At 28.0% G+C, this 15,846-nt stretch overlaps 1 protein-coding gene across 2 annotated transcripts in view; it reads right to left on the bottom strand.

The window, feature by feature from the left end:
- LOC129971146 (plancitoxin-1-like) overlaps positions 1–15,846 on the bottom strand; it is a 35,568-nt gene that overhangs the window by 13,271 nt on the left and 6,451 nt on the right. The window contains exons 1-5 of one of the 2 annotated variants that reach the window (XM_056084641.1): positions 7,771–8,237; positions 6,187–6,370; positions 3,581–3,653; positions 3,345–3,500; positions 1,121–1,327 (exon numbers count right to left, since the gene is read on the bottom strand). In XM_056084641.1, the coding sequence (XP_055940616.1) occupies positions 1,121–1,327; positions 3,345–3,500; positions 3,581–3,653; positions 6,187–6,370; positions 7,771–7,886 (736 nt within the window). In that variant the 5' untranslated portion in view covers positions 7,887–8,237. Of the gene's footprint in view, positions 1–1,120; positions 1,328–3,344; positions 3,501–3,580; positions 3,654–6,186; positions 6,371–7,770; positions 8,238–15,846 lie in introns of those variants that run through there. The other variant, XM_056084642.1, reaches the window with a different exon arrangement.

Genomic DNA, 15,846 nt, shown 5'->3' with positions numbered 1-15,846 from the left:
ACAGAATTTGTTTAAAGAAACAATTATATATATATATATATATATATATATATATATATCTTTGAAGCTGTTTCGTGGCCGAAGACAGAGAAGATCCTTTGAATTTTGCTTTATTTCATTTCAGGAGGCATAATTTAGGCACAAGTAAGAAGCGACGAAATACGTCAATCTACATCACAACACAAGAGAGAAAAGAGCGAACGAAATATCTATCTCATTGATTATAATATACTGTAAGATTCTGATAGGGATTTCTTTACACATATCGATTTAGGTAAGGGAATTATAGGGATCTTTTAAAATAATTTGTTTAGATTGACAAATTTTTATCCCTTCACTCGGAGCATGAGAACCGCTGATTTAAACATTTTACAGATTAAGATTAATTAAATAAAAAAGATGGAATCGGATCAGGAAATAAGAGAACATTTTAGAATTAATTTAATATAGGTTAAATTAAGATCAAAATTAGGAAATTAATTAGGATTTAATTTAGATTTAGAGATATAATTACATATACAAATACACATTTAGTGTTAACCCAACCGAAAAAGCTGTTTGAATATTATTGTTAAGTGTTTGGCTTTTCTAGAATTTGTTTTTCATCAATCAGAAGCATATAATCAGAAAATCAGAAACATATAAAAGTTTGCTAATAAGGTTTTTAATTTGCACAAAAATAAATGCGCAAATCAATAAATTTCCCAGTGTATTCCACCAAAACAAAAGAATAGGCCATTTATAACTCCTTGAGATTATGACATTGCTCCAAATCAAAAGTTTAAATCAATTTCTTAAAAGGACCAAAAAATATATAAGCAGATGAATAAAAATTAATCAAATGTTTTAAAATATCTGATGAAAAACACCCCCTTCCAAGTTAAAATTTCATTGAAAAGAATACTGAAAAGATGTAGAGCTTTTAATGGATTTTTCAACTGAAAATCTTTCTAATTTTCATCACAAGTGCCATCCTTCAAGCAAGTTAACTTTTATGACTAAAAACAGTTTTTTTTTTCAGTACTAAAAACTAACAAGTTAAATTTCTAGCATAAAAAAATCTTTAATTACGATTGAAAATTTATGAGAAAAATTTAAATACATTTAACTTTAGTCTCACCTTTTTTAAATTGGCCATCCTTAGCAAAGCTAATAAAAGACATTTTACCAGTACTTTTCAGAGGAGTGATTCTTTCAAAAGGTTCTTTCCTATTAAAAGAAGGTTTACTAGTAAATAAGGTTTTGGTTTTATCATCTAGAAAGGAAGCGGCGTCATCTGTAACTTGGCTTTCATAAATCTTTGGACTACAATGCAATAACTGATTACCTGGAAAAAATTACAGTAGAATAAGCTGACATTAAAAGTAATTATAATACCCAAACCTTGTATAATTTTACATTACTAAAGTAAATAAGGAAAATAATTTTCTAAACCTTCATATTATCTGATTTCAATGTTCTAGTTCCGTATCTCCCATCACTTGCTATTCCAAAACATCAATAATGTAAACAAATTAATTTTTATTTTATTAATTTATTTGTTTATCTTACGGACTCACAGACCAGTGGCCTACATATAGTAAGTAAAGCCCAGATCACACTATGATTTTTTTTCACTTCCAATCTTTCTCAGTAGCTTTAGTAAACATGTAAGGTGGATGATCTTATTTTTATTTGTTTATTTTTGCTCCTCTATCAGAGCTGGCTTTAAAAAGTGACATAAATGATTGGTTTCTGTCTTCATTATGCCCCAAAAGACTAGAGCTCTGGAATTCTATGTTCTCTTTGTCCATCCATCATTAAACCACAGTTTAATTGATATCCAATGATATATAATATTCTACAGTATTTAGTTCATTTTGTAGTTATTTCACTCCAATCCAATTTGTAATTACAATTATTCATGGAAATTTTCAAATGGCCATAGCTTTAGAAATGCAAATAACTGTAAAAATAAATGTTAATTTCAAATAATAATAATTCATAAAAACTTGAATTGAACTCTCATATTGAGCACTTTATGAATAACTTATAAAAAATTTGTAAAACACTCAGAAACACTAATTTTTTTAAATTCTGACATTATTGTGAAGGCCATAAAACTGAGTAAAAAAAAGTCATTAAAGAATTAAAAAGAAAATTGTATATGGGTAGGAATTATAATGCTAGATTTTATCAAAATGTTCAAAAATTAAATAAAATGATAATTATATGATAGTAACATATAATTCTGTGTTCATAACTAAAATATACATGGGTGAATTTTGTAACACATCATTCAATCTAGATTAAAACTTATCAATATATTTTCATACAAAAAGCATAAGAATCAAGTAAATATCTAAGAATGTAATATTTTATTATTTTGACATGATGTATTATATTACAATACATATACAACTGAGTCCACATTTAATGAAATCTCATTATTCTATTTAAAAATTTTATTATAAATAATATTAGTTGCATAGAAATTTTCAAATTGAATTATAGCATAAATGAGGGGGTGGGACAAAGATTGAAATGTATCTATTCACTGAATTTAACACTGAATATCCTAAATAGAAAAAAAAGTATGTGATCCTGTTTTGAACAACTCTGTTGTAAAGAAAATATCTTTTATAAAAATTTTCACACTTTTACATAAGGATTGCAACATGTCATCTATACCATTTTATTGGAAATATAATCTCTTTCAAACTATATAAAATGCCATTAACATTTCTTCTTGAGTACTATTTTAATAACATTAATTTCAATCACTCATTGTAGAGTCTTCATTATATGCTGTCAATTGCAATATATCATTTTTTGCAAGTTATTTAGTATCACAATATCATATTTTCTTCAATGACTCTCATATCTTTCAAATGCCACTATTTAAAAGGATGTCAATCTGGTAGGAGTTTTAAGAAATGAAAAACTGTTGTGAAAAAAAATAAAAAGTAAGTAATTTAATATTAAAAAAAAAATCATTTTTGCTTTATGGAAAATAAATATATAAATGTCATTCAAAATCAAAGTTCTGTAGAAAAATTTAGGACATGGAAAAATTTTCTTAAAGGGAAGTTCATTAAATTGAGAAACTATATATATATATAATAGAGAGAGAGACTATTTTAAAATATTGTTTGTTTATTCATATAATTTTAGTGAATCATCGTACTCATACATATAATAATTTTTTTTTAACTTCTAAATGAAATAATATAAAAAAAAACATTTGAATTTATTGATATTAAATGATTAAAGGTATGATATAGGCAATAATAAAATATCACATATATAAGATTTGTGAAAAATATAAAAGGAAAACAAAGCAAATAAATCAAACCAATACTTACATATTTCATTCAAAGAAGTGGTATTAAAAGACACACATAAAATGCTTTGTCCATTTACCATGGCATTATTTGGATATCTATATTCCCTGGTTTCACCAAATTTTGGTATACTATGGATTAGCCAAAATCCATATTTACCCTTAAAAGCAACAACCCCTAAAATTAAAATAAAATTTAACCTACTGTTCTTTTATACATACTTAAACTATATATATGTAATCAAGGTAAAACCACACCTTTTAAGTGTCCATTGGATGTACCATTGAAGCCAACAGGTGGATCGTCATTGTAAAACAAGTAAGTAGCTTCCTGTAATAAGTCATCCAAATGATTAACTTTTTCAAGACTGATTTTTTTTAATTAAAGATTAAAATATAAGATGTACTTTCAGATTTGAATGTAATAAATCATGCATATACAATAACATCACATAATAGATTAAAGAACATGGGACTTTAGCAGTATTTATTATTTCAATATGTTTTACTAAGTTCTTATTGATATAGGTATATTAAGAAAATATCCTTCAAAATATTACTAAAATTTTGCTTAAATATCTCATTTAAAACTATGCCATATTCAACCCTTTCCTAAGATGCTGCTCCAACAGATTTTTATCCTATATGTATTAGTTGATGCAACAGCATCCATTACAAATACATTAGTATTTCACTTCCCTCAAGTAGATAATCTATGGGATCTTTAATCACCCTATGAATAGATTCCTTTCTCTGTTTTGTTTCATAATTATATGTTTGATTATACTATTTATGGTTCATAAACATAATTAAGAATAGAGCCTACAGGCAGTTATAATAAATCAAGAAAGACAAAAACACAAACAAGAGTTTTGTGAACACTAAGTTATACTAATTTTTACAAGTTAAATATAAAAATAGTATTCAATCCATTTGTTTACAATTTTTGTTTAAATATTTAAAGGGGACAACACATTCATCTTTTCATAGCATGCAGTACACAATATACAAAAAGATTATTATTATTATTTACCTTTTCACACCATACAGATGTAGAATCACAATAGTACTTGACTATTCTCATAGAAAAATTCTAACTTCTTTTTTCATAATTCCCTGTCTTTTTACTTCCATAGTAATATCTACATTGGAACTCTTGTTTACAAATGATATCTAGGGATCCCATCTCATGGTAATCTTAACAACATCAATTTCATGCACAAATATAATCTCAACAATATTTCTCTAAAAATATCACATATTTTGAGAGCTTCTTATAAATTATTTTAAACAGATATGTTGCGATCTAGACTAAATTTATTGCAACATCCACAAGACTGACATTCTGCACTTTTAAAACACAGAATAATATCAAATTTAATTATTACATGATAATCACTGGTTAACTGCATAAGGGGTGAATTTGGAAAATGTGCATATAATACATACACAAGTTGTATAGGCTGTAAATGGAACACACTTACCAACGCTATTATTGCTAAAAAATATTTTTAACATTTTCAAAACAATCTTAGATTTTGATTAATATTCATCATATGGATAGATAAAAATTACAGTGATGCAATTTACATTTCCTGTTTTTCAGAAATTAACATATCATATTCTTCGGAAACAAAAATGTTATCATTTCAGGTTTCTTTTTGATCCAAATTTAATAAAAGTGTCAAATTGAATTGAATTTGTACATTGGTTACAATTTTAAACTTTAACTTTTTTTTAAAACTAAACTACTCTACTGTAGCTTTCATTCTTCCATATGCAAAAGATAAACAAAAAATGTTATTCTCTAAATGAAGAATAGTTAAGAATTCTAAAATTAAGGTTTAAATTAATGTATTATTTTGATGATCATAATTTCCCATTAATATTTATTCAATAGTGCAAATTCATGCAGAAAAACAACAGAAATCTTACAATAATATAAAATCAAAATAATTCAATGCTTGGAAACAATTGTTATCAATTTTATGCTTCTTTTAAATAAATTATTAGAATTACTATAAAATCACTATTGCTTATTTTGAATGATAAAGACACTAGATTACAAAACTGATAACAAATACAATGTACTATAAATATTAGAATTTCAACTGAGGCATAGAAAACATCAGACTTTTAACCTTAATATTACAAATAAAAAAATCAAAGATCTTATCAAAGAGTTGAGGTCTTAACAGAGAAATAAGAATGTGCATAGCAAAGAAAGCTATTCTAAAATCATATTTGTAGTTCCTTTAAAGTAGTGGGAGTTAATTATTCTTGTTTCTCCTTATAAACAATAAACCTATCCATCATATATGTTATTATGCAGTAGGATCAGAAAATAATAGTGTTAAAGGAGTGATTAGATGCCCATCAAGTTTGAAATGTAAGAAGGGTGATATCTTTCTGACTTAAAATAACAAAATGTGCAGCATTTTGTATACAGCAGAAGAAAAATTTAATATGTAGCAATGCAAATGATACGGCTCATAAGCAGCAAATTAACAGGACAATCTGTCTTTATAGGATAAGTAACTAAATAGATTGAAACAAACTTGTCAAAACTATATTGCATTGTATAATACATAAATACATTATATTAATAAAATTTCTCTAAATACATTATTGCCTGCTTCTTTGTTCCCTTCTTTAACCTTTTCCCATTATTTGCAATACCTCTTGTTTTCCCCTTCAGATTGAACGGCACTTAGCAAGTAGTTTCCCTTGATTTTGCTTTTTTCTAGTTTACACTACTATTTTTTTCCTCCCTGGAAAAGTGTAAAAGAGAATAATACAGTAAAACAAAGCAAAAAAAAAAAAAAAAAAAATACAAAAGTGAAAAACTAAAAACTCTGAACCACCTCTTTATTGTGTATAACAGGATGCAACGTTTTGGCAAGCATGGATGAATCGGTTGTTATACTCTGTTCAGAGAGTATCCATCGTCCAGGTGTATCAGAAGACATGTAAGCATATGCTGTTCCATCAGCAAGATTGGTTCCACTGTACCCTTGCTCAAGTTTAGGTATTTTGTAATTTACAAACCTGAAAATTAATTATTTATTAGTTGTGTTCAATTATTACATTATGTCATATGATACATAATGTATATATGAATTATTCTAATTTAATTACTTTTTGAACTATATTATGTATATATATATATATATGGATACTTAAAAAACTATAATACAAGATTTAAGTACAGAATATAAAATATAAAGAATCTAAAAACTGTAATAGTTATAAGCTATAAAATGAATGAAATATTTTTTTTTCAATGGCAGTTTTAGTATTAAAATTATCTCTTTTACTCTTTTCAATGATAAATTATATCTCTTACAAAAATAGAACTGAATCTTACTGCTGATCAAATAATGTGATATTGTAAATTCTATGCATTGTAGGGAAATATGAAATATTCAATTGAATTTTATTCTAAAACAATTCTATAAATAAGAAGTTGAGTTTTGAATTTTTTTTAAAATCATTTTTAAAAAGCTTTAAAAAATTCAAAAATCTCATTTAGAAATGCACTTTGTTATTCCCATTATTGCATTTATTGAGGAATAATATAAATTAATAATAAATAGAGAAAATGAAAATAAGAAAATTTTGAAAGTATATATAAAAAGTAATTTTTCAATTAAATTTTTCATAATTTCTTGCATCAAAAAAATAAACTACTATGATATTCAAAAATATTTCTTTGCAATTATCTTCATATTCTTAGAATTGAGTTTGAAATTTTAACCAAACATGTCACTATAAACTATTTACAAAAAAAAAAAAAAAAAAAAAATCATACAATAATTTTCCAAATTTTATTTAAAAAAGGTTATATAAAGGATGCTCTCAAACTTGATGGAATAATAAATACTGAAAAATGACAATCAGAATATATTTAATCAACAATAAACGTAAATTAAGAAGAAAAAATAAAAAGCAAAGAAATTAAGAAATGAAGGAACATTGAGGAAATGAAAAGTAACATTGTTTTGGCATTTTTATGCTTAAAAATGGATATATTTATATAAGCATAGCAAATACAAACAACGTTAAATAGTTTGACTGAATTACAATTCCTTAAATTTTTGGTGTTATTTATTTGGTGTTCCTTATAATTTAAACATTTTAATTACATATTTTTATTTTATGCTTATAAACCTATAATTTTTCAAACACATATTATTTGTTCATTTCAAATAAATGAAGTTTATTTAATATGTTTCAAGTGATCAATATATATATATATGAATAAGCAAATGCATTTTTTTAAAATGACATCTAAAGCATAATAAAAAGTAATTATTAAAGGTATTTTTAATTAAGGAAAATTAAAACACAGAAAATAATCACTAGTCATTATTAAAATAATAGTATTTAAGTACATTATACAAACAATAAAATTTTAATTCAGGGAAAATCGAATTTCAAACTATTACCAATCAACACTTTGGCCGTCTTCATCTTTACACCCAAATTCAACAGCAAAGGAAAAATTAACAGTCAGAAAAATAACTACGCTAATTACATAGAAGCGTATACATAAAGAATGCATGATTGTCTTTCAAAAGTCACAGCCTGTTTAAATATTCATTTTTCAGAAAGAAATATATATAAAGGCCAGAAAAGTAATTACATAAATAGATTACAACGTCAGAGCCCGTTACCGAAAAAGAATACTAGGTAATCAGGAACCGTTTGCAAATGCTAAACACATACAAAGATAAGGAAATTCTTATCTTCCTTTTTCATTTCTTTTTCCTTCCTTTAACTCTTTTTTTTTTCTATGTTTGTACGTGTTTGGTCTCGAAAATTTGGCAAAAGTGGAAATGAAACTGAAACATTGTTTATTTACATGTACGGGTAACTGAAACGCAAAGTGCGTTGCCATGACATTTGGATAGAAGTGTCGCCATTCTCGTGATGAATCTTATTGTTCGAAAATAGAATAAGACATTAATCTTCGCATTCTTTTTTTATTATTATATCTAAACATGTTGGGTAATTATATATTGCAGCAGGAAATGACAAACAAAAATAATTCAATGCTGACATAGAAGGCAATATTCAATGATCCAATGAATATTATTCCACAAAACTAAATTTGCATGTTTGTTCCGAAACTTGCAAAAGATTGCATAGTTATCAATATCTTTCTGCAATATTAAACAAAATTATAAATAATCAGCAGTGTTGAAGTGTTAATAGGATCTTAAAAACTGGTATTTCAGAAAATTCATTATTTTTATTGGAGTACAGGCCTTTGGAGTACAGGTTCCAAAATACGAAATCAGTTATCGATAATATCAACCAATCACAATTCGTATTCGTAAAAATACCTACAGTCATTTAATTTTGTATGTTGTTGTGACGATAAAATCAAGAATTTCGTTTCAATTTCACATTACAGTACTTAAATTTTCCTCTTACAAGTAAAATTTTCCTAAACATCAGAAAACGTAACCATGTGGTTTCAAAAGCGTAGAAAATTTTACGAAATCTGTGAAAACGGGTTCGAAACATTCCCTATTAGCACAAATTTTGAACGATATTTCTGCGATGCTGTTCGATATTCTGAATACTGCTCAGTGCTTTAATACTAAGGCAGAGCTGTACTAGTTAAGTTAGAAATAATGTAACGAAATATCTTTGATTTTACAAACATCAATTTTCAAGGGGAAAAAGCTAATGAAGAAATATAATTTAAAAATTCCATCAGGAGATACTCTTTCAAATCAAAAAGTTCGCATAGAAGAAATTATTTATTATTTTTTAATCACACTGTTCTGTCTGGGTTAAGCCGACCAATCGTTATGAAGTTTATAATGAGCTTCCTGAGATGTTAATTAATTCTTTAGATGTTAATTAAAAATGCCATTATCTTGAAAAATATAAGAAAACAATACAAAGATAACTATATACAATTCAAGCCTTTGCTTTCTGCGGACACTATTTAAAATTTCACCCCTCACAGATCATTCGCATCGTAAATTCATATCTTCTAAAGCTCATTTTAAAACTTGTGCTGAATTTTACTCTCTTAAATGATGCATTATAAGATTTCTTTATTTTTTTAAATTTTCTGCACATATTTTCTTTAAGTAGGAAAAATGTTTCACGGTTTATAATATATATATATAGTATATATAATGAATAATGGTGATATTTTTTCCTTCTGAAAATATTATAAAGAAAAATATAAAACATGAAAAATAAAATTAAGAAAACCACTAAAATGTGTTTTATCTTTTTAAATATTTCAATAATTTATTTCAATTCTCTGGACATTATTTTTAATGTCATCCATCCTGCTTCTAAAAATATTCTTCAAAAATCATTTCATAAATTTTTATCGAAATTTTCAAAAAAAAAAAAAAAAAAAAAAAAAAAAAACATAATAATTGTCCTTATTTTTCTCTCCGAAGAAATTGAAATTCAATATATATATAAAGAAAATGAAAAAGAAAACAGAATTCCAGTCAAGAGTGTGGAAAAGTAGCAGATTTTTTAAAAAAAGAGCTTGCAAAAAAAAAAAAAAATGTTTTTGAGACAAATAAAGAAATATACCAAATGTAGTATATACAGGTGATTTATTAACGCTCACGAAAATGACCAATATTGTTCGAGAATATTGTGAAATGTTGCATTTCAGCATGCACATGGTGCAAAAATTATAAAATATTTAATTTATAGGGGGCGAACATCTATAAATTAAAACAGGGTCATACCGTAGTGCTCCTGCGATCTTGGTAGAGCCCTCTCCTCCGCTACAGTTTTTTTTTTGTTGTTGTTGTTAATTTTTTACTTTTTCTGTGACCCTTTCCAGCCAAAAAAAATTTTCTACAATTTTTTACGAAGATGTCACAAATTTCATAATTTTTTTAAATAGATTTAATAAAGATCTGGGTCTTGAAAAATAATACTTTATATTGATGAGAAATATTATATACAGCAATATTTCAATATTAATAAATATGAAATGGCAGCAAATACAACACAAATCTTTAATGTTTTCTAAACGACTGAAAAAATTTAAAAAATCTCGATTTTTTGAATTTAACATTTATTGAGCACAGAGATTTGTTTGTTACATAATAAAATAAAATTTAAAGCAAAGAATAATAAAGTAAAGTATTATAAATTATTAGCTTCTTACTATGTATAATGTACAAGCTAAGAAATAAAAGAAAAGGAGGAGTATATTGTCACGTTTATAGGCTTAAGAAGAGAACACTCTTGAACAAAATCACTTTATTTAAAGTAAACCAAAGACCTCGGTTACTATAAATCAAGCTCTTATATACACATGTAGAATGTTCTGGAACATTCCTAGAACTAACTGAAGAGGAAATGACGTACAAGGATTAAGGAAATTATAATAATTGAATATTCCAGAAACTTCTGGAATAGCTGAAAGGAAAATAAATAAATAAACAATAAATTTATTTGCCGAGGATCGAACCAGCAATCTCTTTGCCCGCAGTCCGATGTCTTATCAACGAGTCACGGAGACATGTGGCTAGCTTTGTTGCGGCCTAAATCGTAAATATTTTATTTAAAAGTAGCTAACGATTATTTTAATAATTATAAATTTTATTTTGTAAATAATTGTAAAATTCAGATTGGCAACAGTGATACTTTTGGAACTTGTTGTTTAAAAACGATGCTAGAATGTTGAATGAAAATAAGTTGATGTAAATTTGATAATATTATCTATATGTAATATTTAGTTTTATAGTACGTTTGTCTGCATTTTATTTTTGTTGATGCACGAACACAACAATTGGTGACCCTGGTTTTACGATGACAACGGATAGCGAACATTCTACGACTGAAACAACTACTGTTATAGATGCCGAAGCAAATAAAGTAAGCATAAAAGTTCCACCATTTTGGTGTGAAAAATCAGACATTTGGTTTTATCAAGTTGAAGCTCAGTTTGAAATAAATAAAATTTCTACTGAAGAAACTAAATTCAACTATTTGGTTTCCCAGCTTGAACCGAAATATGTTGAGCATATATGGGATATTATTAAGGACACTAAGCCTAATAAATATGCCCTGGCTAAAGAAAGACTTTTAAATATGTTCAAAGAAAGTGAAAACAAGAGAATTCAGCGCATAGTTACTGGAATAGACCTTGGCGATAACAAGCCAAGTCAGCTTTTGCAGAAGATGAAAAATTTAGGAGCGGACGATTTTTCAGAAAAAGTGTTGAAATCTTTATGGCTGGATAAAATGCCTGATTTTATTCGAAATATTCTTCTTGTAAGTGAAGAAGGTTTAGACAAACTGGCTACGATGGCTGATAAAATTCATGAGATGAAATCGGAAAAGGAAGTTTGTGCTGTTTCGCCAAATGTTAACTATACTGATGCTTTATTTGCAAGAATAGCTGCTTTAGAACAAAAATTGATTCACTGCAAATAAATGACCGTTCTAGATCCAAATTTATAAATCATCGCCGAAATATATCTCGAAGCCGCAGTCGTTCAACTAAGCGATTTAACCAGAAAGGTAAATATTGTTTTTATCATTTTAAATTTGGCGATCGTTGCCGACCTGATAAATGTTACTCGCCATGTGCTTGAAGCGAAAAGGCGGGAAACTCCAAGATGCAACAGGATTAGCGGCTACCGCTGTTGCTGATATTAATGAAAGCCGTAAGTTTCGTTTATTTGTAAAGGACAAATACACAGGACTGCGGTTCTTAGTGGATTCAGGAGCTGATGTTAGTCTTATTCCTGCAACTCATCGAAATAAAACAACAGATGATTTTAAACTATATGCGGCGAATGGAACAGAAATTCCTACTTATGGAATTAAAATTTTGAACTTAAATTTAGGACTTAGAAGAGAATTTAAATTTCCTTTTATATTAGCTAAAGTTGATAAAGCAATAATAGGAGCTGACTTTTTGAATAAATTTAAGCTTTTAATAGATATTCATAACAAACAACTTATTGATGGAATAACTAATCTGTCCGTTCGACACCACGTAACAACAATATCTATTGATGATATTATTAGTACTTTGGATAAAACTTCTAAATATGCTAATTTGTTACAACAATATCCAAATTTAACTAAACCTAATTTAACAGTATCTAAATTTGAACATGATGTTGAGCATTTTATCACAACAAAAGGACAACCTACTTATTCCAAAGCTAGACAACTGGATTCCAAGCGATTACATATAGCAAAACAGGAATTTCAATACATGTTAGAAAATGATATTATTCGACCATCTAAATCACAATGGTCCAGCCCTCTTCACATGGTGCCTAAGAAAGATGGTTCCTTCCGACCATGTGGAGATTATCGACGTTTGAACGCTCAAACCATACCAGATCGTTATCCTATACCTCGATTAGAAGATTTCAACCACATTTTAAAGAATACTCGAATATTTTCTAAAATTGATTTGCATGAAGCATATTTCCAAATTCCGATTAATGAAGCTGATAAGAAAAAAACTGCTATTATAACACCCTTCGGCTTGTATGAATTTAATGTAATGAGTTTTGGTTTGCGTAATGCTCCTTCCACCTTTCAAAGATTTATCAATGAGGTATTTAGAGGACTAAATTTTGTTTTCCCATATTTAGACGATGTTTTAATTGCGTCGACTACAGAAGAAGAACCCGTAAAACACTTAAAATTAGTTTTTGATAGATTGCAAAAATATGGATTGAGACTTAATATTTCTAAATCTATTTTTGGAGTTAAAGAACTGGAATTTTTAGGATTTTTAATTACAAGTGAAGGATCAAAACCTCTTCCTGAAAAAGTTAAAGCAATTCTCAATATTAAACTGCCAGAAACTATTCATCAACTACGGACTTTCCTTGGAATGGTTAATTTCTACCGTCGTTTTTTGAAGAACGCCGCTAGTACTCAAGCCATTTTACACGAATACTTAAAAGGAGCAAAGAAAAAAGATAATCAGAAAATAGCTTGGAACAAGGAAGCCATTGAGCAGTTTGAAAAATGTAAAAAAGATTTGGCAAATGTTGCTGTGCTATCTCACCCAAATCCTGAATTACCTCTTTCATTGTGCACAGATGCTTGCAATACAGCAGTGGGTGCAGTTCTACAACAACTTGAAAATGGTAGATGGAAACCAATTGGATTTTTTTCCAAGAAGCTTAACCACGCACAACAAAATTACAGTGCATACGATCGGGAACTTCTCGGAATTTATTTATCCATTAAATATTTCAAACATATTCTAGAAGGAAGAAAATTCACAGTGTATACTGACCACAAGCCATTAATCTACGCATTTTTGCAAAAATCCGATAAAGCATCTCCACGCCAAATTAGACAACTTCAATATATTTCAGAATTCACAACAGAAATTAAATACATTACAGGAGAAAGTAACGTGGTAGCGGATACTTTATCAAGAATTGAGGAAATTGCCTTAATAGATTATGAACTAATTGCCAAGGAACAAGTACAAGATGATGAATTTCAAACCTGTCAAAAATCTACAAGTTTGTCATTTAAAAAATATCCCCTTCCATCTGGAAAATATTTATGGTGTGATACTTCAACACAGCATATTAGACCTTATATACCAAAACATTTTCGCATGAAGATATTTCATCAATTTCACGGATTGTCTCATCCGGGAATTAAATCAACAGTAAAATTAATTTCTTCAAAATTTATATGGCCAAATATTAAGAAAGATGTCCAGCAGTGGGCGAAGTCGTGTATTCCATGCCAAAAGTCTAAAATAACCCACCATTCAAAATCAGTATTGGGTGAATTTCAAAAACCATCAGGAAGATTTCGAGAAATACATATCGATATTGTAGGGTCCACTACCACCTTCAAATGGTAACACCTACTGTCTAACATGTATAGATAGATACACGAATTGGATGGAAGCTATTCCGCTGGAAAACATCTCTGCGGAAACAATATCAAAAGCTTTTTATAACAACTGGATAGCAAGATTTGGAGTACCTTGGCAGCTTATTACTGATCGTGGAACCCAATTTTCATCCGAGATATTTCAAAATCTGTCAAGAATCTGCGGCATTAAGCTTTCACATACTACAGCCTATCACCCGCAGTGTAACGGAAAGGTAGAAAGACTACATAGATCTATAAAGGCTGCTTTAAAAGCCCACAATAATGTATCTTGGAGTGAAACGTTACCAACAGTACTTTTGGGTTTACGAACTGCGATCCACGACGATACTAATTATACAATAGCAGAAATGGTGTATGGAGAGAATATCAAACTTCCTGGAGAATTCTTTGATGCAAATATACCACATATGTCACCAGGAACATTTGTAAATGATTTACAAAATGTTATGGAATTGATGAGACCAAAAGAAACTCAACAAAAAAGTCATCCAAAAATATTTGTGCACAAAGATTTAGAATCAACTTCTCACGTTTTCCTTCGCATTGATAGAGTACGAAAGCCACTCGAACCCTCTTATGAAGGTCCATATTTTGTTATCAGCAGTACACCAAAATATTTTACTCTGAGGATAAAGAATAAAGAAGTGAATGTAACTATAGACAGATTAAAGCCAGCGTATCTACTACCACAAGAAAATCCTGAAGAGCAGCTTGCAACTCCAACTTGTGTGAAGATTACACCTGCGTCCCAACCAGCTAAGATTCAAACCAAGGAAACTGTATCTCAACCTGATCTTAAACCAGCCTTAAGACAATCTCGAACTGGTAGAATCATTAAGACGCTATTGAGATTCAAAATTTAAATGTTGACTTTTTTTCCTCCTTTATGCTACTACTAAAATATTTACTTCCTACTTTCTAACGTAACGTTCGTTACTGGTAGGGGAGTATATGTTGCGGCATAAATCGTAAATATTTTATTTAAAAGTAGCTAACGATTATTTTAATAATTATAAATTTTATTTTGTAAATAGTTGTAAAATTCAGATTGGCAACAGTGATACTTTTGGAACTTGTTGTTTAAAAACGATGCTAGAATGTTGAAAGAAAATAAGTTGATGTAAATTTGATAATATTATCTATGTATATGTAATATTTAGTTTTATAGTACGTTTGTCTGCATTTTATTTTTGTTGATGCACGAACACAACAGCTTCGTTGCAATATAATTTATAGATGAAAACATGTGGATTATCATATTATATAAATATTACAATAATAAATTATATAAAAGCTATAACAAGTTATTATTATTTTTAGAGGAAAATATTTTTTTTAACTAAAGTGTGTTTTAACTCAAATTTTATGCATATTCTTGATTTGACCGAGGAAGCTTATTGATTATGTCATTGATGTAGGTTTTGAAGCTTTGTCTCAATCTATCGAAAATATACTAAATTTGATAGACTGTTTTTATGCATACTCCACTTTAAACAGTTTTTAATTATCTTTATTAAAGTGCATTTACATTCAAAATGTCAGGTGAATTGAATACGTTGAATAGATTTGGAACAATCTGTTTTAATGCTTGATAAGCTTAACTGGATATGATAGAAAAACTGGAA

This window comes from Argiope bruennichi, chromosome 6, assembly GCF_947563725.1.
Source record: "Argiope bruennichi chromosome 6, qqArgBrue1.1, whole genome shotgun sequence".
NCBI lineage: Eukaryota > Metazoa > Arthropoda > Arachnida > Araneae > Araneidae > Argiope > Argiope bruennichi.
The sequence above is the reverse complement of the archived record's forward strand: the minus strand, read 5'-3'. Positions and strand labels throughout refer to the sequence as shown.